This window comes from Schistocerca piceifrons, chromosome 3 (assembly GCF_021461385.2).
Source record: "Schistocerca piceifrons isolate TAMUIC-IGC-003096 chromosome 3, iqSchPice1.1, whole genome shotgun sequence".
NCBI lineage: Eukaryota > Metazoa > Arthropoda > Insecta > Orthoptera > Acrididae > Schistocerca > Schistocerca piceifrons.
Window position 1 is genome coordinate 271,730,694 of NC_060140.1, and position 26,239 is coordinate 271,756,932.

Below are 26,239 nucleotides of genomic sequence, written 5' to 3' on the forward strand. Positions count from 1 at the left end.
TTCTAAACCAACTCTGACAAAAGATACGGCCAGTTACGTCACATATTTTGATCCTCGCAAACTCACTCATTAAAACCATTAGATGGACTACACTGAAGATCCAAAGAAACTGGTACAGCTACCTAATGTAGTGTAGGGCCCCGCGAGCATGCAGAAGTGCCTCAACACGAGCTGGCATGGACTCTGCTAATGTCTGAATAAGTGCTGGTGGGAATTGACACCATGAATCCTGCAGAGCTGTCCATAAATCAGTAAGAATACGACGGGATGTAGATCTCTTCTAAACAGCACGTTGCAAGGCATTTCACATATACTCATAAATTTCATGTCTGGGGAGTTAGGTAGGCAGCGGAAGTACTTAAACTCAGCAGAGAGTTCCTGCAGCCACTCTGTAGCAATTCTGGACGAATGGGGTGTCGCATTGTCCTGCTGGAATTGCCCGTTCCTCAGTATGCACAATGTACATGAATGGATGCAGGTGATCACACAGTATGCTTACGTAAGTGTTACCTGTCAGAGTCGTATCTAGACGTATCAACGATCCCACATCACTCCAACTGCACACGCCACAGACAGAGCTTCCACCAGCGTGAGCAGTCTCCTGCTTACATGTAGGGTCCATGGATTCATAAGATTGTCTCCATACCAGTACACGTCCATCCGCTCGATACAATTTGAAACGAGACTCGCCCGACCAGGCAACATGTTTCCAGTTATCAACAGTCCAATGTTAGTGTTGACGGTCCCGGGCGAGGCGTAAAGCTTTCTGTCGTGCAGACATCAAGGGTACACGAGTGGGTTCAAATGGTTCATATGGCTCTGATCACTATGCGACTTAACATCGGAGGTCATCAGTCCCCTAGAACTTAGAACTACTTAAACCTAACTAACCTAAGGACATCACACACATCCATGACCGAGGCAGGATTCGAATCTGCGACCGTAGCAGCAGCGCGGTTCCGGACTGAAGAGCCTAGAACCGCTCGGCCACACACGAGTGGGCCTTCGGTTCGGAAAGCCCATATCGATGATGTTTCGTCGATTAGTTCGCACGCTGACACTTGTTGATAGTCCAGCATTGAAATCTGCAGCAATTTGTGGAAGGGTTGCACTTCTGTCACATTGGACAATTCTCTGTAGTCGTCGTTGGTCCCGTTCTTGCAGGATCTTTTTTCGACCGCAGCAATGTCGGAAATTTGATGTTTTACAGGACTGCTAATACTCACGGTACACTCGTGAAATGGTCGTACCGGAAAATCTCCACTTCATCGCTACCTCGGAGATGCTCTGTCCCATCGCACTTGCGCCGGCTGTAACACCGCTTCAAATTCACTTAAATCTCGATAAACTGCCAGCGTAGCAGCAGTAACTGATCTAACAACAGCGGCGGACATTTGTTGTCTTATATAGGCGTTGCCGACCGTACCGCCGTATTCTTCCTGTTTGCATATCTCTGTATTTGAATACGCATGCCTAGACCAGTTTCTTTGGCGCTCCAGTGTATCTACGTGCCGGCCGTAGTGGCCGTGCGGTTCTAGGCGCTACAGTCTGTAACCGAGCGACCGCTACGGTCGCAGGTTTGAATCCTGCCACGGGCATTGATGTGTGTGATATCCTTAGGTTAGTTAGGTTTAAGTAGTTCTAAGCCTAGGGGACTGACCTCAGGTGTTAAGTCCCATAGTGCTCAGAGCCATCTGAACCATCTGAAGGAGAATCGGAAAGAAGAGGAGGAGAGTGAGAAGAAGGCGAGAGAGCTGAGTGTGCCACTGTGGCGGGCAGACCGCCAGTGGCACCTGTTGCCGTGATGTGGCGGCGGACCGCCGCCGGGCCGCCATGTAAGGCGTCCGGCAGAACTTCCGCGTGCCCGCCAGGATTGCCAGGGTTAGTGCTGTGCCGTGCCTCCGCCCGCGCCTCCACCGCCGCCTCCGGGAATAGTCCCAGGAAGCGGGCCCCGCCCGTAAACAAACGGCGCGCGCCTGCAGGGTTAAGACCAGAACGCCCAATCGATGCCCAAGCCCGAGCACAGGCCGGCCGCGGGTCGTTGCCCGCGCACACGCCCCCGCGCGTCCCGTTCTCCGGCGTTCGCTGCGTGCAGGTAGACGACACCCAGCCACCAGCCACCTCTGCTTGGTCGCTGAAACTTCGAAGTAACGACACCACAACAACACTTCACGTAAATCCCATACGACACCTCTTAAAATACTTCGAATGAAATGTGACAAAACCAGGTCAACATTCACAGACTTCGCAGTGAATAAAGATGGGGTAAATAAATGGGTGATTTTGGGGAAACCATTGGAACTGTACGTCCGGGTGACCGCAAGCAAAATTTGACCGCGCTTCCTCCATAATATCGCCCAGTTACCTATTTCGGTGAAATGCCACAGCTGTATCTGGCCTAAACCACTGGGGGTCTTAAAAGTTATCCGATATAAGAGAACTGTGCGAAACCTTGCATTGTCATGGAGAAGGAGACGTTGCGACCATGACAGACGGCTCGCCCAACGACTCGGCGTGCTTTTGTTCACTGCCAGATCTCCGTAGACATTCTGCAAGCATCTACGAATACCTACGATGCTCTGGTTTATGGCCAATCTCAAAGACAGTTCTCTGCTTGGAACGCCATTTTGAAGGTTACGTGTAGCGCCGGCACTAATCGGAACTTCATGCTACTATACGGGCTGAACCGGGAATATTCCACCATCACCAATTCTGCCTTTTTTTCAACCAAAATTGACCGAGAAAGGACATGTGTTGTATTAGTTACCGAACGCGCTGCGTATTTATCTCCATGTTTCTTCCCCTTCCTATCAAGGTTTCCCCCTTCACCATCGCGCATATCACTTTTGTATTGTATAGGCTTTCTTGCTACAACCAACTCTCCGAACGGTCGCGGTCGAGATGGACCTTAATCCCTTGAAGAACGTCATGATTACCGGCAAGTGATTCTAATATAATTTCTTCCTTGATCAACCAGTTTCGGTCCACAGACCGTCATGAGGTTCATAAAACAACATCATTTTTTGCGATAAAAAATCATTGGCGTCAGGTCATAAAATCCGTGAATTGGTCACTTTTGTCATATATTAATATAAATTACATCGTCAGTCATAAACTGTGACAGGGTGCACTGTCTACCACAGTTTATGACTGACTATATAATTTATACTTCTATGTGACAACAGTAACTAATTCACGGATTTTATCATCTGACGCCACTGATTTTATATCGCCAAATATGATGTTGTTAATGCTTTTATGAACCTGATGATGGTCTGTGGACCGATACTCGTTTTCAATTAAGAAATTTTATCAGCGGATCTTGCCTATAATCATGACGTTCTTCAAGTATTTACGAGCTTTCGACACCACCTTCTGAAGACTTAATGCAATAATTCTACCCGGGATTTCTTTGCTGAACCATCATTTGGCGAATTATTACGCAGCCTTCCAGATTCAGGAACCAGCAGTAAGGATCTCTAATACCATTGTTCGAAATCCAGCTTCTGAGGATTAGGTGTGAACTGGACCAATTTGTGGCCCTGTCAAGGAGGATGAACAGCTCTGCTTCCTTCTGCCATTCTCCTCCTCCGACGTCGAGCATATGTTAGACCGTAAATTTCCTTCAAGGAAAGTACCGTACCTCATCACAATATTACCGTGCACAGTTGCGCCGTGGTACGACGCTAGACAAGTGTTCGGGAGGAGATAGGTTCATATAGCCGTCTGGCAAGCCTTTAGGTTGTCAGAGACCTCACTAAACGGTTCAGACAAATTCCCGAACGATTCGTTTCATACGGTTCTGCTGCTTTCTTTCCCCATTCCAAGCTTGAGCTCCGACTCTAACGACCTGATCGTAGACGACACTTTAAATTTTAATCTTGCTTCCTTAAAGACATTAGTAACTGATAACTTATCTACTTTACACTTCAACATACCAGATACCATTCGACAAATAGATTTCTTTTAAATTATGGCTTTCTTCTTACGGCTTTCTCTATAGCGAACTGTACTATTCCGCCCCCCTCCCTCCTCCCCCCTCCCCCCCCCCCCCCCCGCCATCCCATTTAGACTTCTCTTCTGTTGGATAAGAGAAGCTGATGTATTTTTGTGCCTTATATTGGGAACTTATGTATTTGTGCGTTATATACTGCAAAAAGTTTTGAGCTATGTGTCCTAGGTACTGTAATTCTTCAATACTCCCCACTCGATACGCACGGTGCGTAGTGTTTTCCTCATAAGGTTCAGACAGATTCGGGTATTTTCGCGGTCATGCTTTTTTGCTCACGGAAGCAGCGGTATCTACTACTTGGGCTGTCCTAATAAATTCTGGGGAATCCTTTCTTTAGCTCTTTATGCGGAACTAATAAAAGCTGGGCCCCCTGTCGACCTACATTCTGGTCGTGCGCTCGGCGGTTTCCTGGACTCTCCTGACGCGGTTTTCCTGGAGTGAGTGATGTACGGCCTAGCAGAGCCGGCGGCCGTATAGCGTTCCGGAAGCGCCGCCTCATGCCACGCGACCGCCATGCTGACGTCACGCGCGCGTAACTGCGAGCACTGTTTACAAGAGGGGCCGATGAACCCGGCGCCGACCGCCTTCGGGGCCTCTGTCACTGCCAAATCGCTAGCGGTGCTCCAGCGCCGGCCGTTCTGCACGTACGCCGAACGGACGGCAAAATCGATTGCAATGACGCAGCAGGGCGGTATTACAAAGATATGGTCAAAATAAAGATATGGTCAAAATTTGCGAAAACCTTTTTGTTTTTCTTCAGTCGCACGGGGGCTGAAATGTGGATAAAGAGAGAGAGAGAGAAAGAGAAAGAAAGTATTGGAAACCAGAATAATGTGGGTCGGCCAGAGTGGCCGAGCGGTTCTAGGCGCTACAGTCTGGATCCTCGCGACCGCTACGAACGCAGGTTCGAATCCTGCCTCGGGCATGGATGTGTGTGATATCCTTAGGTTAGTTAGGTTTAAGTAGTTCTAAGTTCTAGAGGACTGATGACCTCAGAATTTAAGTCCCATAGTGCTCAGAGACATTTTTGAGAATAATGTGCGAAGCAGTAACAGCGTTAATTAGAACAGACAGCACTTGTAAATAAACAAAGTGAGTACATGGTTCGAAAGGTGTTTAGAACGGGCAAGATGCTTGCAACACAAGATTTAAAATTCAAACTACTAATCAGTCTGAAAACGTATTATCCTACCGTGCAGTAGGCCAGATTGAACTTACCGTTTTACAGTGGAAAATATATCCGCAACTCGTGATCTCCGAGCACGGGCAGGGTCAGGGATTTTCACCTGCCCCAAGATGACTGGGTGTTCTTCTGGCGTCATCATCATCCCCATCCCCATTACGGTCGGAGAAGGCCCGGCAAACCACCTCCATTAGGACCTTGCTACTACGGCGGTTCCCCTAAGCTCTGTCAAGAAGCATGGGAAATGAAGTCCCATCATATATATATATATATATATATATATATATATATATATATATATATATATATATATATATAAAAACAAAGATGCTGTTAACGTACCAAACGAGAAAGCGATGGTATGTTGACAGAAACAATAAAAAAACACAAACGCACACACAAATTTCAAGCTTTCGCAACCCAAGGTTGCTTCATCAGGAAAGAGGGAAGGAGCGGGAAAGACGAAAGAATGTGGGTTTTAAGAGAGAAGGTAAGGAGTCATACCAATCCCGGAAGCAGAAAGACCTTATGGGGAAAAAAGGAGAGGTATACACTCGCACACACACACATATCCATCAGCATATATACAGACATAGGCAGATATATATTTCTGCCCAACCTCTTAGCATTTACGTATGTCTGCCTGTGTCTGTATATGTGTGCATGGATATGTGTGTGTGTGTGTGTGTGTGTGTGTGTGTGTGTGTGTGTGTGCATCGCCACGACGATTTGTAGCCACATTTTTAAGCAATCAAACTACGGGTTAGATGGGAACAACGAAACGGTTGTGGGTGTGTCCCGAATACTAGTTGTAGTATTACAAGAGCACAAATTGGGAGTCAGATTCTATATTAAAAATAACAAAAACTCTTCCCACTGAAAAAATAATCGTGGGTTTCGAACGTCAGTGCAACAAAAATGGTCCACCTCGGTAGCTGCGTTGTCAGCGCGGCGGATTGTTAAGCGAAGCGTACCCGGTTCGATTCCCTGCCAGGTCAGAGATTTCCTCCGTTCGAGGACTGGATGTTGTGCTGTCCTTACTCTCGTATCGTCGTAATTGACATTACTCTTAAGATAGCTGAATGAACATCGCCCAAAAGTCTATAAACTGAAAAAATATACAACAAAAATTTTAAGAACAGTTGCTGTTGAGCTTGCGATATTTCTGTGTTACTTTAGCGTTATAAGACAAGCGAAAGGCACTAGCTCTAACAATACTTGGCTCGTAAACTACACCATAGCAAACTCTTTAATAGCTCCTAGATTGTGTTAGGTGCTAGAAGGTAAAAAAGTCTACAAGTACTGTTTGATTTAATTATGTCACAGACGTTTCTGAGCAAGATGTTGTATTCATCATTCTCAAGACTGGATTGTTGCAGTCTTTCGCGCTAGCCCGTTCTCTGCAAGTCTCTTCTCAGCAAAACAACTGCAAGTGCAACACTTAAACCTCATTACCATATTTAAGCTTTGCTCACACTCTACACATTTTACCATAAACTCTTCCTACTTAAGATTCACGGATGCCTCAACATGCGTGCTATCAAACTGTCTCTTCTTTTAGTCAATGCGTGCCGCAAAAGTCAGTTCTCCCAAATTCGATTCTGTACCTCTCCTTCAACTACTCGATCTACCCACCTGACCTTCAGCTTCCTACTGTAGCACTGGATTTCAAAAACTTTTTAAATAGTATCTTGATATATTTTAAGTAATACCGAGGAGTTTTCCTCTGCTGACACTACAGCTTACAAACCCACTGGACATAGACTATAAAGTGTCGCTACCCACACAAGTAAACGCTTAAGATTGTTTACATCGCTACTTCGTTTTACGGTACAGTATTATCAGATTAGTGGCTTGTCAGTGTAGCTCGGTATCTTACAAAAAATTTCGTATATTATAACAGAATACTGCTCGAGATAAGGAAAGAAGGCGAGGAAAAGTCTGTGCATTTCTTTGGCATCTAAAGGTTCATGTAATTTTTGTACTAAATGAGATGGAACATTTAAGTTAGAAGTGACCCAGAAAGCGGCCGACTACTTACTACACAGGTAAGTAAAGTGCTTGCCGAAGCGTCACTGTGACTGATTTCATGTTTGCTCTCGTTTAAGGCCATTTAGAGATGGTCGAAGCCATCCTGTCGTTCGGAAACGGTTCGTGCATGACGTGGGGCCGGAGAAGGAAGCGAGTTTTGTATGCAGCTCAGTATTCTGGAGGATGATGCCTACGCGATTACTTGCACCGCGGACTGCTTCGCAGGCAGTAAACTGTACTGCTCAGAACAGTGAATGAAGCGTAACTTCCGCTGATTACAAATAGGTTTTCGCACAGGGTGCATACAAAGGCCCATGAATTATGCAGGTCGCAAGTGTGCCGCGCAGCAGCGGCATAAGCAATCGGATGAAAAAAGTGGTTCATTTATAAAGGAATACCGACTACTTGCTAGCAGTCCATTCTAGTCAGCACTAGAGGACACTGCACATGGAATAAAGACCCTAACCGAGACTGCCTGTTCGAAGCAATAGTCAAGAACGTTTTTCGCCACTCGGTAAATGGTTGTTTCACTGCAAATCACGAACCCAAACTCTTTGTGCTGGAACTCTGGAAATCTTCATAAAAACGACTATTTCCAACAAACTTGAAAGTAGGAGAGAAAAAATATGATTATCAATTTTGTCAATAGTAGCACAGAGTGTCAAAAGAATAGTTTGAACTAGATGGGGGACTTATAAAAGTTTAGTTTGATAAAGTACAGAATCACCGGGTTGCGTTTTCGCTACATATCGTGTGTAAAGTCCCGCGTGTGGCTTTTATATATTTTATTTTAAAATGTGTTGACTTGTGCAATGCTGACCACAGAACCTTAGACTAAGTTTGTGGAAACATACAAGGTGTTCGAAAATTCCCGTTACAAGCTAGTAGGACTTGCAGCGTACACAATATCTTGAACAAGAACTCATATCTGGACTCGTACAGTTTCCGTTCTACTACGATTTTAATTCAGATGCTTAACTCATCTACTTCTACTCGAGGAACTGAATTAGGCGTGACGCAGTACAGTTATTAGGTAACAATTCGAAAGGAAACTTAACGAAACATCCATTTGCCACTTAAGCATACAATACGTACAGAAGAGTACTGACGCATTACAACAGTGGCTCGATGTAGCGACCACCAACGTCGTTACAGACATTGTATCTACGAAGCATGTCCCGGTACACAGTCTCCATCCCAACTGGCGTCTCTTTAACTTTTAGTGGGTGTTGTGTGATGTCCTTAGGTTAGTTAGGTTTAAGTAGTTCTAAGTTCTAGGGGACTGATGACCATAGATGTTAAGTCCCATAGTGCTCAGAGCCATTTTTTAACTTTTAGTGCAGCGGCCAGAACTCGCGCCAGCAGATCTTCCTCTGTCTCTACGGGAGTCTCGTAAATTCGTAAACTAAACTGCGTACGACACCACAGGAAATGGTCCATATGAGTTGAATGTGGCGATCGCTGCGGCCACGCAGTTGGATCACTTCGGCCTACCCATCTGTCCCTCATCAGATATGGACGCGTTACATACCTGAATTGAAACAATCGGAATGGAAATGGTGCGTTTCTGGGAGTGGATCCCTGCTCAAAATATTATGTACTCACTCCCCTCTACAAGTCCTGCAAGCTTGTACATTGCGGTGTAAAAGAGGAAAATATGTAAGACGTTTGAAGTTTAAGAAGAAAGGATTAGATTAATGATTTGCTAGCTAGCCTGTTGGCTATTTCTACCAGCAATAGGTAATCATGAGGCGTTTGAATTCAACCCCATAAAAGAAATAATTGTCGAGAAGGGACTAATTTAGGAAATATTTTCGGTAGCAATGAATTGATTTAAAGTGGCACGTCCGGCTTACTGAAAACAGTTTATACATTGGCCTCGCATGAATGTTCCATGAAAAGGTATATAGGGCTACGTTTGGTAGTAAAATGAGGCTTCCTACATTTCTGGAACTCATCTGAATAAGTTTGTAGATGTTTTTAAAATCGAAAATCCTTCCTTCAACCCTACAGAGGGTTAATTTTTTTTCAGTGCATGAATTTACAATGAATGTGCTAGGGGTACGCCGCGCGGGATAAGCCGAGCGGTCAAAGGCGCTGCAGTCATGGACTGTGCGGCTGGTCCCGGCGGAGGTTCGAGTGTGTTTGTGTGTTTGTCCTTAGGATAACTGAGGTTAAGTAGTGTGTAAGCATAGGGACTGATGGCCTTAGCAGTTAAGTCTCGTAAGATTTCACACACATTTGAACATTTTTGTTAGGGGTACGATCATCGTGACTGTGCGGTAATGATGGGAACACAAGTCAATCCTGAACTGTAAAGAAACTAATCCTTCTGGACCAAACTGATACCTTCTCATTTCGGAAAAATCTCAGGCATTACTTTCTAAATTCTCGTATATCAACGAAGTATTGAATCGCTGGTGATGCTGTAACCGAAAACATGATGACACGATTGCCATAAAAACGTTAACCCAGAGACTACAGGAGAAATGGTGGCAAAGTAGAAAAATGACAGCTGTCCACCCAGTGATATTTTTATGACAACACGCTCTCTTATATGGGTCTGTGATGAATATTCAAGTAATGTATTCGAAATAAAAAAAAAATCTGTAATAGTTTCAGATACAATACACGTACGAGACGAATCATCGTTATTACGATTATGCTTCTGGTAGGTGCGTCATCATTATGACGTCGAGTATAGCACCTCAGATTGGTTCTACTAGGACTGGAAGATACTTTTGTCAGGATAAAAAGCCCAATCCTCCATAAATGACAATAGCTGCCATGTGTGCAGATGCGACGGAGCGGGTGCATTCAGCCGGCAGGTTTTGCGTCCGGTTTGTGTACCACGGGGGTAAGTGACTCTCGGTGACCCCGAGCCGAAGGCGGCCGAATGCTGCCGAAGGCGCCCGACGCTAGCCGACACGGTCAGCAACCTCGTCCACGCTCGGCTTCGCTTCGCCTCACCTCGCAGGCCGCAAGTCGAACCGCACGTAAAAGTGAAGCCAGCCACCAGCCACCAATGCACTTCTGATCCACTTTGCACCAAGAGGCAGATCTTCGGACGGGCTACACACTGTTCGCAGCTTGCCAAATAGTGTACCAACTCTGCCTGCTTGACTCTGACCTTTCACAAGTTCTGTAGCCCTTTACTACACTCATTGTCAGTCAAATTTTGCTTATCTTGATTCTGTCCGCTCTAAATTTTACAAAGTGTGTACAGTTACTTTGTGAAAAATAATGCAACAGTAAAAGTAGTTGAAACTGAAGAAACGCCACTGAGCACTGTAGCGTTCCGTATTTTTCAGTTTCATATCGCTCTGTTATATCATACACACTGTGAAAGTATTCATATATGTTCCTGTGCGTATTTTTGGACTGCAATTAATATTATGTGTAGAGGTGTAACACTGTACTCACTAAGTCGTGTACAAAACAAGATTCGTGATCCACTCACATTAATGAAGTCGACCTCATGATGGAGGCAAAATATTCCGAAATGCATCGCGAAATTGTGAATTGAAAGTCCAAAATACTCTGAAATCCATCGCAAAATTGTGAATTAAAAATGCTTTTTTAGGTATTTGTGAATTTTTGACGATATCTATAACGCTCACCATTATAACTAACCTAAAATGCTCGTATTTGAGGTATGAAAATCCGTGCCGTAAACTGAGATGTCCCCGAAAATTCCGATACTTGTCGACTGCAGGCCTCAGAAATCATTCTGTGAATTCTACAGGCTACGCAGTTGATCATCCACATTGCCTTAACGCAGTGTCATACTTATCAGTTCAACATAAATACGGCAGATTTCGTAACTATAGTAGCTTCACCTCCAGAAATAACCTTAAGGCGTTGGTACTTCCCCATACCGCAGAAACGCGTTAAGATTACAGTGGTATTTGAAACAGGAAAGTATGTCGCAGACCTGTATCAGATTTTATAACATGGAATGCAGGCTTACTAGCCATAATAAGCAAAGAATTTGTTGTATATGTTACACAAAAATCTGACCTGTAATCGTGGTGAATGAACGTAACAAGAACAGGAATGTCAAATTTCATGTATACCAGCTTATCTGAATTACAGCTCGAAGACGAAGATACATGGTTTTTTGAGTGTTCTTTATCCATTCTTTGCCATCCAATCTTTCTCTTAATGGTGTCTCCCACCTCCCTTTCCACTGTCCCCTCCTTGGCGTTTTCACACAGTGTTTGAGCCAAGGCTTTTTAATACTACAGAATAATCTCAGGTGGCAGGTCTTACATAAGATTGCGTCTCTCATGTTTTTCTTTTGTTTTCGTGCCGTTGTTGGTCAGGGCCAAGCACTACGTGATCACATGCTAAAGGCATTCAGATGTAAAAATGAATGCACCCAATTTACCTTGCATGGCGAACACCATTCGTGAGTCATCTGCTTAAAATTTTTTAAAGTCAAACACATATCAGTTGGGATCTCTAGAGCAGGGTACACTTTTTTCTTCGCATCTCAATAGCAGCCCTCTGTCATGCACCATGCATTTGCTTGCAGAATATATATGTAGGTGTAGATAGATGTAGAATATACTAGTTTATTTGTTATAGACTCATGCGATGTCTAATGGGAACAACGGAATCGGAATTAAAATATATTTTAGAAAGAAACGTATTCTGTCTTGTCTTCTCATAATTCAGTAACGCAGGGAGTGAAATCTTGCCGCCTCGTTTCTGTCATTGGGAAGAAGCAGCAGGAGTGTCTTTTTGGTTGCTGAGTGCTTTATTACTGTGGAGGCATATGGAAGGAAACAGAGGAGGAAAATGTATAACTGAACCTAATGTGCTTGATTAATCCTTCCATTAAATGCAGCTAAGAGTTAGATAGCTTTAGTATTATATATTGAGAACTTGTGACAAATTTTATCGCGAATACCTTATGTCTCTCTCCATCATCTGAGTTAAACTCGACAGAAAAGAAATGACGAGCCACAGCACATGTTTACTAAGCAATACGTGCCCTCTCATCTTTTTTTGTGTGGAGGTAGTATGTCTTTCTTTATGAGCATGTGGCTGTCTTCCATTATGGATACTTGCCCCACAATTTTCAGTCACTCATTAGTGACCTTTTTGTTTCCACAAAACGTCTTACCGTCGGACTAGTATTGTTATCTATATCTCCTACACTCTTGATTTCGTATGAATTTCATTTTCGTGGTCCCTAGGCCCAATTTTCCTGTTATTTTAAATATCACCTGTACTAAGGTGGCAATTACATGTCACTTCCTACTCCTGCTGGCCATCAAACACTCAGTCCTATGGCTACGTGACATCAGAGAAGACATCTGCAAAAATTTCACGCGCCACGAAGGGGCACCGTGACCCTGAAAATTTCTGCCGTGAAAGCGACAGGGAGGATGTCTGAGGGCTGCCGCCTCGCTCTCCTTTGTGCGACCCTGCCAGAAAGGGGTGGACGCCCTCTGGGACGTTCACCCCGGCCCACGATTTCCCCCGCCTTTGTGGAGCGCTCCAAGGCCGACACCCCCGTTGAGTCGTTTCCGTCGCTTCGGTGTCCACCCCTCGGGAAACGCGCCACGAACCCGTACAGGAATATACCTACGGCCCGCGGAAAACGAACAATAGCCCAGCCGCATCTGCCGCACCGATTTCGTTTTCGTATCCCGTGTGAGCTCCTCCATCTGCCTTACAACCCTTCTCTGCAGGGGTCATACCGCCAGTGGAAGAAACAAATAAAGACAGAGACACCTTTCGCCAACTGTAGTGGTACACGAAATTACTGCACTAGCAAAGCCCTTGAGTTAGAATTGGACGCTTGTGCAGCCACCACTGTATATCTTGCGTAAAGAACTTGAGAATAAATTTAAACAGTTTTTCTTACCTCGCTCAAAAGGCGAATGTAATAAGACAAATTCGCTAATACTGGTACGAAATGTCTTCCTGAATGCAATGTACCGGGTGATCAAAAAGTCAGTATAAATTTGAAAACTTAATAAACCACGGAATAATGTAGATAGAGAGGTAAAAATTGACACACATGCATGGAATGACATGGGGTTTTATTAGAACCAAAAAATAACCCATATTGCTAGACGCGTGAAAGATCTCCTGCGCGCGTCGTTTGGTGATGATCGTGTGCTCAGCCGCCACTTTCTTCATGCTTGGCCTCCCAGGTCCCCAGTCCTCAGTCCATGTGATTATTGGCTTTGGGGTTACCTGAAGTCGCAAGTGTATCGTGATCGACCGACATCTCTAGGGATACTGAAAGACAACATCCGACGCCAGTGCCTCACCATAACTCCGGACATGCTCTACAGTGCTGTTCACAACATTATTCCTCGACTATAGCTATTGTTGAGGAATGATGGTGGACATATTGAGCATTTCCTGTAAAGAACATCATCTTTGCTTTGTCTTACTTTGTTATGCTAATTATTGCTATTCTGATCAGATGAAGCGCCATCTGGCGGACATTTTTTGAACGTTCGTATTTTTTTGGTTCTAATAAAACCCCATGTCATTCCAAGCATGTGTGTCAATTTGTACCTCTCCATCTACATTATTCCGCGATTTATTCACTTTTCAAATTTATACTGACTTTTTGATCACCCGGTACACTGGATTGCGGTGTAGTGTCTATATATACTCGTATACGTGAACAACAACCTGCTTTTACCTGTGAGTAAATCGACATATTTTTTCATAGCATCGTTGATCTCTCCCTGATGCGAGTTTATTGACTCGTCGCTTGATAGCAGTGGTATATCACTTTTCTCTTTCCACACTCATAAGTTCAATGCGGATAGTTAGAGGAAGTTTAAATCTTTTCCTTAACAGGTGTAGTGTTGTAAAGAATGTTAATAGCAGATTCTCTTGACCCTATAGATATACAATGCTTTTTAGTACACAATTTCACAAATATTTTGTCGAGTTAAAATCTTTCTGTTATAGTAGCGGGTAATTTGTACGGAAACTGCTTCCACACGATTTATAATACTCTTAAAACTTTTTATTCGCTCATTAATCAGTTTGCGAGTCATCTCATAGAAGATATTCTCAAGAACTTCGTCTACGATGACGTGCTGGAGAGATATGCCTCTGAATTTTTAATGTGAAAACTATTAAAGCTTTTTAAATAAAACAGACGTTATTACCATTTTGCGTCTTTGTTCTTCATGTCTAAATATTTGCATCTCAACATAGTGACGCTGGCGAAGAACAGATTTCACCCAACAAGTGACCAGTTTGTTGTTGCCGCCATTGTGGAATGTTTGACTTAGTTGACTGAGGCACAGCCTCACCTCTGTTTGCACCGTTTCGTCCCCATCAAAGTGAAGTCCTTGAAGGTCTCTTTAAGTTTTGGAAACAGATGAAAATGGAACGGAGGCAACGCGAGACTGATCCGTGGCAGTGAAACCAAGGCATCGGACTGTTCGAGATGCCGCATCGCTCGTGTGCAGTCTGGCACTGGCATGCCGCAGGAGAGGTTTCCCCGTGTGTCGATGAACCCGTCGAGCTGGAAACTCGATTACAGGACACCGTTTCTCGCGTTACACACCGCCATGTTACACGCTACAGTTCGGAGCCCTCTACCGGCAGAAGAAAAATAAAATTCTGGAATCTTAATAATATGTTTGTTTTATTTACAAAAAAAACTTCAGGAGTTCCCGCATAAAAAATTCGGAGCCATTGCTTTTCATCGCACTCTCGTAACTAATCGCTGGGAAGATGGCGCTATTGAAAATACAGGACTCATATAGATTCAACCGTATTATACATATCAGTAAAAGATAGCGTTATTGTTAGGTTATTTACACATCACGTAATCCATAAAATCGTCCCTACACAAACAAAAAAAAGGAAGAGAACGGTGTGGACTAACGAAGCGTATTGCTGGTAAGTCAGACAAAAGCTGGTGACTAAATTTAACAAACGTAATAGCGCAGATCGAGAAAAACAACTCTTTGTAATCGATATGAACAGATAAGTCGCAGTGAGAGCTTTATCATGAGTTTGCCCTCGTTCTGGCACAAGGGATAACGGCGCCAGACGTCAACTACAGTGACAGGCCCACCACACTCATGGTTACCGGCGACAAGGCGATCACCGCCGCCGCGGTCAACGAACTCGTTTCAAGGAATGAGTGAGCGTCCTCGCGACACACGAAGCGCCGTGGAGAGCAGACAAAAGGCGCCCAGCCGTCTGCCGCTTTGTAAACTGCTACTGATAAACGCCAAGATGGTGCGCAATACTTCGAGCACGTGAACGAAGGCAGATTAGGATTTAACGTCCCGTCGACATAGATGTCATTAGAGAACAAGCAAACACTCGCAATGTTTGAAGCAAGAGGAAGGAAATGAGTCGTGCCCTTTCAAAGGAACCATCCCCGTATTTGCCTTTAGCGATTTAGAGAAATAGCGGAAAAGGTAAATCTGTATGGTCGACGAGTACAGTATGGTAACCACTGTGCCACCTCCATCGATTTGGAGTACGTGAAGTGCGGCGGAGAGACCTGCAAGAAACGATAGGACAGAAAATACGTATATGGACAGAATTTACCAGGAGATGGAACCGTTCAAAAAGATGTCCAACATAGCATCCAGGAATACTTCGCTCTTGGGAGAAAAGGCAGAATAGAGTTTGAGTACAAATTTTTCAGAAAGTTTGATGTATTAGACATGCAGGAAAAAAAAGAAAGAAAAAACATGGACAAGGAACGAAAATCAGTCAGAAGACTAGTTATTTCTGCCATCGCCGGCCGGTGTGGTCGAGCGGTTCTAGGCGCTTCAATTTGGAAACGCGCGACCGCTACGGTCGCTGGTTCGAATCCTGCCTCGGGTATGGATGTGTGTGATGTCCTTAGGTTAAATAGGTTTCAGTAGTTCTAAGTTCTAGGGGACTGATGACCTCCGATGTTAAGTCCCAGCCGGCCGCGGTGGTCTCGCGGTTCTAGGCGCGCAGTCCGGAACCGTGCGACTGCTACGGTCGCAGGTTCGAATCCTGCTTCGGGCATGGATGTGTGTGATGTCCTTAGGTTAGTTAGGTTTAAGTAGTTCTAAGTTCTAGGGGACTGACGACCACAGCTGTTAAGTCCCATAGTGCTCAGACCTATTTGAACCATTTGTTAAGTCCCATAGTGCTCAGAGCCATTTGAACCATTTTTTCTGCCATAAAGTCTTCAGCTGGTTTGATACACGTATCTCTTTCTGTCGCTATTCGCTTCATTTCAGCACGACTGCTGTGTCCTACATGATTATCACAGATTCTCTTTATATATTCATACCTATGCCTGTCTTCTACGGTCCCTTCAAATACAGTTTACAGCAGCGACTTATGTCGTAATATGTGCCCCACCATTCTAACTCTGCGATTAATTCATCAGGTCGTCGAGACGTTGCAGCGTGCCTTCATGTCTTATTCGACCAATCCGCGTGGCCTGCAAATGTTTTGAGTAACAACATATTTCAGTGGCTTCTAATTGTTTCTATTCTTTCTAGCTCTCCACCATTAGAACCTTACAAACCTCGATTCCATGAATCTTCTTCTGGCTCCAAGAATTGTACTGTTGGATGTTAGTGTCCTTTCCGTTGCTCAGTATTTGCTATCATGTTTTTCTTGCACTGTCCGTCTTTATGTATTCTATTTCAGAGACAGCAGAAGTTAATTGCAGTCTTCAAGAGTTAAAAAGAAATCCGTTTTTTTCTCCAATTAATTCTCTCTGTTCCTCGATAACTTTCTCTCTTGCTTTTGGTTTTTCCCACTTTCTGATAATTACATTTCCAAAAGATCTTTGCATTTTCTGATCTTATAAGACGCAGTATTTCCAGAGTTCTCCATGAGTTGTTAACCTCTACATGCTTCTAAACTTCTAGTGACCTCCTGGGTATAAAAAAGTATCCACAATACTGTATCATTTGGGAAAAAAGTGAGACTTCGTTGTGGAGGTAGTTATTGTCTTTTGTCGATGATGCACTTCACATTTTCCATGCTTAAAAGGAATCCGATAAATTTCGGTTACACGTTAAATCACATACTAAATACTTAGGGAATACAATTACCTGTAACTTAAACTGGAACGATCACATAGATAAAGTTGTGGGGAAAGCAAACCGAAGACTGCGATTTATTGGCAGAACACTTAGAAAACGTAACAGGTCTAATAAGGAAACAGCTTACACAACACTCGTCCGCCCTCTTCTGGAGTATTGCTGTTTCGGGTGATATCCGCATCGGATAGGGATGACGGAAGACATAGAAAAAGTTCAGAGTAGAGGAGCTCGTTTTGTATTATCGCGAAACAGGAAAGAGAATGTCACGGATATGATATACGAATCGGGGTGACATTCATTAAAACAAAGGCGTTTTTTCGCTACAGCACAACCTTCTCTAGCAATTTCAATCACCAACTTTCTCATCAGAGTGTGAAAAGATTTTGTTGACGCTCACCTACACAGCGAAGAACGATCACCATAATAAAAATGGAGAAATCAGAGCTCGGAAGAAAAGATTTAAGTTTTCGTTTTTCCCACGCTCTGTTCGAGAGTGGAACAGTACAAAAGTAGCAAGAAGGTGGTTCGATAAGCCCTCTGCCAGTTGCTTAATTGTGAACTGATGAGTAATCATGTACACGTAGATGTAGACTCAGCTACAGGAAATGTTTTGTACGAGTGTGGTTAACAGGTATCAGTCGATTAGCCATTGTCTGAGAAAGCATTACTTTGGACCATCTAATGTCACTTACAGTTGTTCTGACGACGGCCAGCCGGTTAACGATACAAAACGTTTTCTGCGATTGTGTCAAAGAAAACGTTAAGGGTACATTCAGTGCTGTCACTTATTGCAGTGGTAACTTCCTGAGAGAATATCTAACTCTCACAGTTTGCTGCTGAAAGAATGAAAGCATCCTAGTGACCTCTCGGGCGAACGCGAGAGGTTAATCACCTGCCTTGTTCCCAGCCTTTATTCAGAGTGAGAATCTTACGTTGTAGATTTATGTGCTACCTCGAAGGACTGCACACCGATGGCTGCGCGGCTTTGTGTAACCACGGCAACAAGAGTTCATCGTCCTCAATGTAATGAGATACACCACTCGCCCGAAGGACCTCATCACACATGGATTCTCTTAGGTTTACTCCGGGAAAAAATTCAACGTTTATACAACACATTTTCTGAGCCATTACGCGGCTGCGGAAATGCCTTCACATTACGCCGAACTCGCTGAATAGGCTTAAGGTGGGAGGAGGTTGGGCGAATAGCCAAATCGGTCAGAGGTTAATAGCACTTTCTTTTTTAAACAGCGATCGTTACGTAACGATTGAGTACAGTCGATGTCTTTAATAGAAGGGCTGGTGCATGGAAGTCAAATGAGAAGGAGAGCAGATTTCGACTTCCGTCGCGGTGGCAGGTGGGGTTCGATGACCCGCGCAGCGGCCTGCTGATAACGGTGAGGCGATAAGTGATGTAAATAGTTCTGGGAGAGCGCGCCAGTGAAAGGAGCGGCGTGGTGAGCCTCGCCGCGCATGCGCAGTGCGCTCTCGGTCCGCCCGGCCGGGGCGTTCGCCGCTCCGGCGGGTGGCCTTGGCCGCTTCCAGTCTGGGTAATTCAGTCAAGGTTCGGGGGCGTTGAACTACCCCGGTGTGTGGCCGGCCGAAGCCCCCTGCGTCTCCCGCGGAGGGGTGGCGCGCTCGGCCCGCGGGGTGGGGGGCAGAGCGCGCCGGTGGTGGGGGGCCGCCGGCAGCCAATCGCGGGCCGCGCCCGGCGCCGCGGCGCGCGCCATTGGCCGCCGCGCTATTGTTTGTCAATGACCTCCGCGCCGGCGAGCTGCCGAAAAAAGGAATAAGCGGGCGCGGTGGGCGCGCAGGTTTTCTGCGAGGTCCCTTCCCCTTCCCCACTACCGCGGGCGGCACTGGCCGTTTACCAACAAGGCTGCCGTCGCCCTTCAGGTGTGGTGCGTGCGCGGCGCTGCTGCGACTTTCACTCTCCGCGTGGCAGTCGTGCGGTGCGGTCGTTCCCGAACAGTGTGTCCGCGTGTGTGAAGTGCCAGTGGCTCGCCTTGCCCTCAGCAGTCGTGTGCGCGGGACCGTGCCGAGCGGAGCGGACGCGATGATTCTGTCCGACGGCAGCGTCGGCTGCCCGCCGGGCGCCGCCTACGACGCGCCGGTGTCTTCTGCGTCGCCCGCCTCCGCTATGCTCGTCGATATGGACGCGGCCGCGGTCGGCCGGCGAGAGCCGGAGCTGCACATAGGTAAAGCGCGCCCGCCCGCTCTCTCACTTTCCACCTGCCGCCGCCGCCTCAACCTTTCACCGGCCTCTCACTTTTCTTCCAGGCGACTCTCTCCCTCTCTCCATACGTTTCTTACACCGCTCCACACCTGTCGATGATTGTAACTGTTGCAAGTGCAGTAATCTTCGTTCGAGGACGCTAACATAGCGTTTTGCGACAACACGGCATACCTCTGAAGCCTGTCTTAGCTGTACCGCATTCGGAGTCCGTGTTAAACTGTATGCCACTGGCTTCGTAAGTCAGCTCAAAGTATCGGAGGAAACCGACGGCGTGCAACTTCCAACAGCACAATGTCTAGTAAAGCACTTTGATGTTCAAACCAACGTTCAGGTTTGATAATCCTTTTTTACCGCAAATAATTATTTTAAAGCCTTCCTGATAGTATCTGCGCTCCAGATGTTACAACGTTATCATCCTCTAGACCGGTTGAGACTTCCATTATCTCTGCACTTATAGAGTCCTTCGCTATAATAGGAATTTTCCCGTTATTGCCTAATTCGATTAAAGAAGCAGCAAAAAGAAATATTCTGTGCAGGTGGTGTCCCTCATCGTCCTTACTATTTAAGAAGAAAATCATATTTTTCAAATCCACTAATAACATCTGATTATTCACTACCTATTTCGTTCACCTGATCATCTTGAGGTATCATAAAATTCTTTACGTTGCCGTGTAGGCAGCTGTAAGTAATTTTAAGATACCTCAATACGATCAGATGATCAAGCAGGTAGTAAAAGAGCGGCAGCCCTGGGCGGTTTTGAAATATGACTTTTTACAAATACCAGAAATTAAGTGACATTTAAATTCTTGATATCAGTATAAAACAAGAAATATCCATAATGATATAACAATTTTTAGGGCTTTTTGAAGGACAGCATCCAACATTGAAAGAAACTCTAAACTGTAGACTTCTCTGTGTCCAGTGGGGTTGACATTCCTATTCTTACGCACTAGCCCAACAGCAACATCAAACACGACTAGAAGATACACTGTAAGTTACTACATTTCTTTGTTTTGCGCGAGATAACGTCCTCCTTGTCCTCGCGAGGCGACTGCGCCCGCGCCGTAATCCCCGACAAGTCGGTGACCTTGGCAAGTGGTCGTTGACAGCAAAGAGACCCGCATTCGAGAAGTCCTTGAAAAACTGCGATGGCGCTTCAGTCTTTGTTCCCTCGTGACGGTTCGAACGAACTTATCCGGGTCAGAGATTAGATAAGCACTTTGCTCGCTTTCTGTGTCAGAGGAGGCTGCGAGAAATTGCGACGCTGCCGTGCCATTGTCCCTGGCCTGGAGAGTTCAACGACCGCATGAGCAAGCAACCCTTTCATTGTTATCAGGTATGAGAACGCTGTGACGCAAAGAGTGAATGCTGGGACTCGCAGTGACTCACGCGTTACTTTCTCCTACACTTTATCTAATCGGGCTATGTAATCACTACAATAAGCATGCTGCGATTTTGTTTCGTCTTTGTAAATGTATTTTTTTTTTAATACATTTAGCAAGAAATGGTTCAAATGGCACTGAGCACTATGCGACTTAACTTCTGAGGTCATCAGTCGCCTAGAACTTAGAACTAATTAAACCTAACTAACCTAAGGACATCACACACATCCATGCCCGAGGCCGGATTCGAACCTGCGACCGTAGCGGTCGCTCGGTTCCAGACTGTAGCACCTAGAACCGCACGGCACTCCGGCCGGCTACATTTAGCAGAAATCGTAATTTTTTTTGTTGGAGACGCACTGGCTCGCTCTGATGGGATTTAACATCTATGGTCATCAGTCCCATAGAACTTAGAACTACTTAAACCTAACTAACCTAAGGACAGCACACAACACCCAGTCATCACGAGGCAGAGAAAATCCCTGACCCCGCCGGGAATCGAACCCGGGAACCCGGGCGTGGGAAGCGAGAACGCTACCGCACAACCACGAGCTGCGGACAGACGCACTATTCTGTGGGTGTTAGGAAGGGTATTTGGTTGCAGAGAGAGCTATCAAGCTTGGAGGAATAGCTGCATGATATGAAGTCTATTAAGATGATGGTCTATGAAAAGTCTGGCTGCGAAGTTATTGCATGTGGAGGTCCAAGATAAGGGACTGATCGAATCGTATCTACGTCTGAGGCAGTTAGTTGGGTCAACTTCTTCTACGGGTTGCGTCAAGTTGTCCAAAGTACAACTTTTCGAAGCCTCCTCTTCTCCAAGTTGACGATTAGTACTGTTGTACTTTTCCAACCTGACTACCTGACGAAGGCCATCTTCAGTAGCTTACGAAACGTTGAAGTATTTTGTTCTGTGAAGCAGCCATATATCCAAAGAAATGGTTCAAATGGCTCTGAGCATTATGGGACTTAACATCTATGGTCATCAGTCCCCTAGAACTTAGAACTACTTAAACCTAACTAAGCTAAGGACATCACACACATCCACGCCCGAGGCAGGATTCGAACCTGCGACCGTAGCGGCCACGTGGTTCCAGACTGAAGCGCGCAGAACCGCACAGCCTCCAAAGAAATGTTATTCGATTTGTTCCAAGTGATTTTTGGAAACCTTAACATTAATTATTGTAGATCAGTACTGATCTGTGATGATGAACTGTGTCGGCTTGGGCGGCGAAGGAGACTAGCTCACTGTAGTGACAATGCTTCAGCTTCTTGAGCCCTTTAGAACACGAGAGGGACTTTTGAGCAGTGCATGGCTGTAAGCTGTAGGGCTGTAAAACAGCCACGGGTTCGATACTCAGTCAGTCCAGGGACTGAACACTTATCACTTCTTTCGCCTCTGGCAGTTTTTATTAAGGTGAAAAATACTTTAAACTGGTAGTCTCCTTATAACTAGCTGGTTAAGTCAGTCCATAGCTCGGAAGAAGCCAATGGCATACCAGTAAGACCATGCTTAGTAAGGCACTGTAGTGATGTATTTCAACCTTCGGTTTAACGGCAGCATCACCATTGTAGCCAAATGTGATCGAAGGAGAGTTTTTGAAGTTACTTCTCACTCTGAAGGTCAGATAGATTGGGAGGGAAGAAGTCTCTGCATACTCTATCACGTTGTATTGTACTCACCTCGCTGTGCTCGAGTTGGCCGCTCTCCTTTGTTCGAGTGCGGTCGCCCTCGAACTGACATTTTGAGTGTGTGTATGTGACTAGAGGCCGTAGTATCGCAAGTGCGTGACGCCGGCGTGTTCTGGGCTGTTGCAGAGTTCGACGGGACGACGGTGCTGTGCCGTGTGTGCGGCGACAAGGCGTCCGGCTTCCACTATGGTGTGCACTCCTGCGAAGGCTGCAAGGTGAGTGTCCGCGCCGCTGGCCTTCACCGCCGGCCTTCAGGGCTGTCCGTTCCTGCTCACCTCGCCTGTCGCGCCGCCACGGCCGTCGCGCCGCGCCGCGCCGCACCCCGGCACCCGCAGCATTCCTTCCTCAACTCCTCCTTTATTCTCTCAATCGCTAAAATTCTCTCTCTTCAATCTTCCCTTTCATTTCTCACAATCTTCGAATTCTGCAGTATGTTATTAGAAGCACATTATCTTGGGTGGAGATTCACTGACTCCTCCTTTATTCTTTCAATCGCTAAAATTCTCCCTCTTCAACCTTCCCTTTCATTTCTCACAATCTTCGATTTCTGCAGTAAGTTATTAGCAGCATATTATCTTGGGTGGAGATTCACTGACTCCTCCTTTATTCTTTCAATCGCTAAAATTCTCCCTCTTCAATCTTCCCTTTCATTTCTCACAATCTTCGATTTCTGCAGTAAGTTATTAGCAGCATGGAGATTCACTGACAGACGCAAGAGTAACTGCACAGTGTTGGGACTGCTGCCGTCCGTTTTTTATATTAATAACCTAGTTGACAATATTAACAGTAACGCCACACTTTCAGCAGACCACTCATCTCTACATAATAAAGCACTGTCTGAAGAAAAAGATTTCAGACTGATGCAAAGACTGGCAACTTGCTTTAAATGTTGACAAATTTATAACTGTGTATTTCAGAAAACGAAAAACAGTACTGTCCTTTGAGTACAATTTCAGTGACTTGAAGAAAATAGACTCCCAACAGTCATAATGTTTTTTAGCTACCAGTTTCGCTGTCTCACTGGCACCATCTTCAGGCTTCCACAGACGAAACTATATAAGTCATCTAGTCGTCTTAATATAGTGACCACAATCTCCAAATGGTTTCCGTAGACTTCTTCTCGACGGACGTGGACGCTTCACACCTATAACAGCAACTGTCAGCCGGAGAGAGGTGTGAAGGATCCACGTCTGTCGAGAAGAAACCTACGGAAACCATTTGGAGATTGTGGTCATTGTACTAAGACGACTAGATGACTTACCTAGTTTCGTCTGTGGAAACCTGAAGATGGTGCCAATCAGGCACCTAAACTTGGAGCTTGACGAAATTGTTAAATAAAATTACGGCTGTTAGTATCTATTTTCTTAAAATCATCGAGTAGCCGTAGTCCCATTCCACCACAGTTGAATTACAGAAACAATATCAATGAGTCACAACTGAGATCAAAGCGTCTGGTAGTAACAATTTTTGTGAATATGAAATGCAGCAATCACATAGGCTCAGCCGTACCTTAGCAAGAGTTAGACATCGCTTGATTGGTAGCGTACTCGTAAAGTGTGGACCGAGTAATGGGAATTCATGTCCACCTATTATGCAGGAGTTTATTCATTTTCATGCCAAATGCTGCAGTACGTTTTTTGCAGTCTTCAGAATGTCGGAAAAAATCTGATATTGTAAACTATAAGACATGAATGAAAGAAGTTACTGATGATGGCAAAAATGTGCTGAAAACATGTTTGGACATGAAAATGAACACTTGCTTCCATAATAGGCTGAACTGAATTTCCGTAATTTACAAAGAAGAAAAATGAAAACACCTTGGTGTCGGAGAAATCCCCCACCTGAAAGTGGCTTAGATATGAAAAAGTGTTTTGAATCAAGACGGTCCTCAAAGCCCGTACTGGCAATCGTTTGACAACGGCAGAATTTCGAAAAAACTCGATAGCGTGTGACAGACTATGTAAATAAACGCCTCTCGCTTCCCGTTCGTATATATCCTCTCCTCATTCAGTAGAGTCACTAAGCCCCAGATATCGTTTCCCATCTTGAGATGACTATATAATTCGTCTGATTAGTCTCATTTGGGCTTCAGATTATACTGCTAGTAGGTAAAGCTGTGTGGGACGGACGGTGATGGCTGGAATTCGCATTCCGGTGTGGTTTCGGGCAGAGGGCGAGTTCGTGTAGAGTGTCTGCGCAGGCGGCGACTGGCCGGCGGGAGATGAGCTGCGGTCGTCGGCCCGGACGCGTCCTTGCAGAGGTCATCCCACCCCGAGTGCGCGAGCGCCCTCGCTCCATCTCCCGTCGTGGTCACGGACAGCAAACGGAACACGCGACAACTCAGTACTTCTAATTGTTGCCTCGAAACACTGCTCTCTGTGTTTAACTCTGTGGACGTCAGAAAAATCATTATCGTGTGATAGAGCTCCGGCTTACTACTCTGACTGTCCAGGGACGAATTTCCAGTGCTGGAAACTCAACGCGCTGCTCTGTTACCAACGTTCGGAGCCAGTAACGAACAAATATCTCTCTTGATCATTCGCACCTTTCATATTTTAACACCCGACAGGTGATACGTTGAAGCCACTGCATGTATTGCCGTCCGGGTGTGATTGTGCTACTAATACACTGTACTGGGATAAACAAGTATCATTTCTGGACATCCTTCCCTGCTACAAAATGGTTTAAATGGCTCTCAGGACTATGGGACTTAACTTCTGAGGTCATCAATCGCCTAGAACTTATAACTACTTAAGCCTAACTGACCTAAGGACATCACACACATCCATGCCCGAGGCAGGATTCGAACCTGCGACCGTAGCGGTCGCGCGGTTCCAGACTGTAGCGCCTAGAACCGCTTGGCCACTCCGGCCGGCTTCCCTGCTACAAAAGAAAAAGAAATTCCCACTTTCGACCATTTACTGTGACCTTACCCCGTGATAAGGTTTGTAAAATTCGAGAATATCAGTGGCACTGAACGAGCAACTTCTCGTTGACATATTGCTGCACTCCGCCAGAAAAAGTTGCGCACGACCACTGACACGAGAATGCTGCGAACCTGCGTGCTTGTCAGATAAATTCATTTGGTAGTGGTGACCTTCAGAGTAGACCCCTTTGAGCCCATGTAAGTCTATATTGGTTGCTTCCACTACGTAGTACACTGCTGCAGAATTAAAACTTTCTCGGTGTTGTAAAGGACAGCACTTGACAACGATTGAGGAGCACCCGCCAGGAAGTTCGAGGATATTTAACCACTGTAAACATCCGAAAGCTCGAGAAAATTTTATGAGTTTATATTGCCGTAGTATCATATACCTGCATCGTGTCTTCGGCGAGGCTGCGCAGGGTGATGGTGACTTGCCTAAAGCAAACTGCCTGTCCGTTGCCGCTGCGCTAATATTAATGGAACTTTCCGCAGCGTAAAGACACGGTTCGACGTCGAAAAACAAATAGTTCCTGAGCGATACTACTAGCTTTGAAGCTATTGCGTAAAGTAAGTCTCCCGGTCTACTTCGGTTTCAACCAGCAGGCGAAGCTAGTTTTTTTTTCCATAACAGTGTATGCTTTCGGGAGTTTCATAATGTAATTTCGACTTATAAGGTGAGTGTACTGCGGCAGTTTCAACAGCATTTTTTAAATACTGTTTCTATTCCATCGCAG

At 45.4% G+C, this 26,239-nt stretch overlaps 1 protein-coding gene across 3 annotated transcripts in view; it reads left to right on the forward strand.

The window, feature by feature from the left end:
- Positions 1–26,239, forward strand: part of LOC124787609 (ecdysone-induced protein 75B) — a 472,850-nt gene that overhangs the window by 406,455 nt on the left and 40,156 nt on the right. For 2 of the 3 annotated variants that reach the window (XM_047254363.1, XM_047254361.1), the window contains exon 2: positions 22,706–22,794. In XM_047254363.1, the coding sequence (XP_047110319.1) occupies positions 22,706–22,794 (89 nt within the window). Of the gene's footprint in view, positions 1–19,137; positions 19,468–22,705; positions 22,795–26,239 lie in introns of those variants that run through there. The other variant, XM_047254360.1, reaches the window with a different exon arrangement.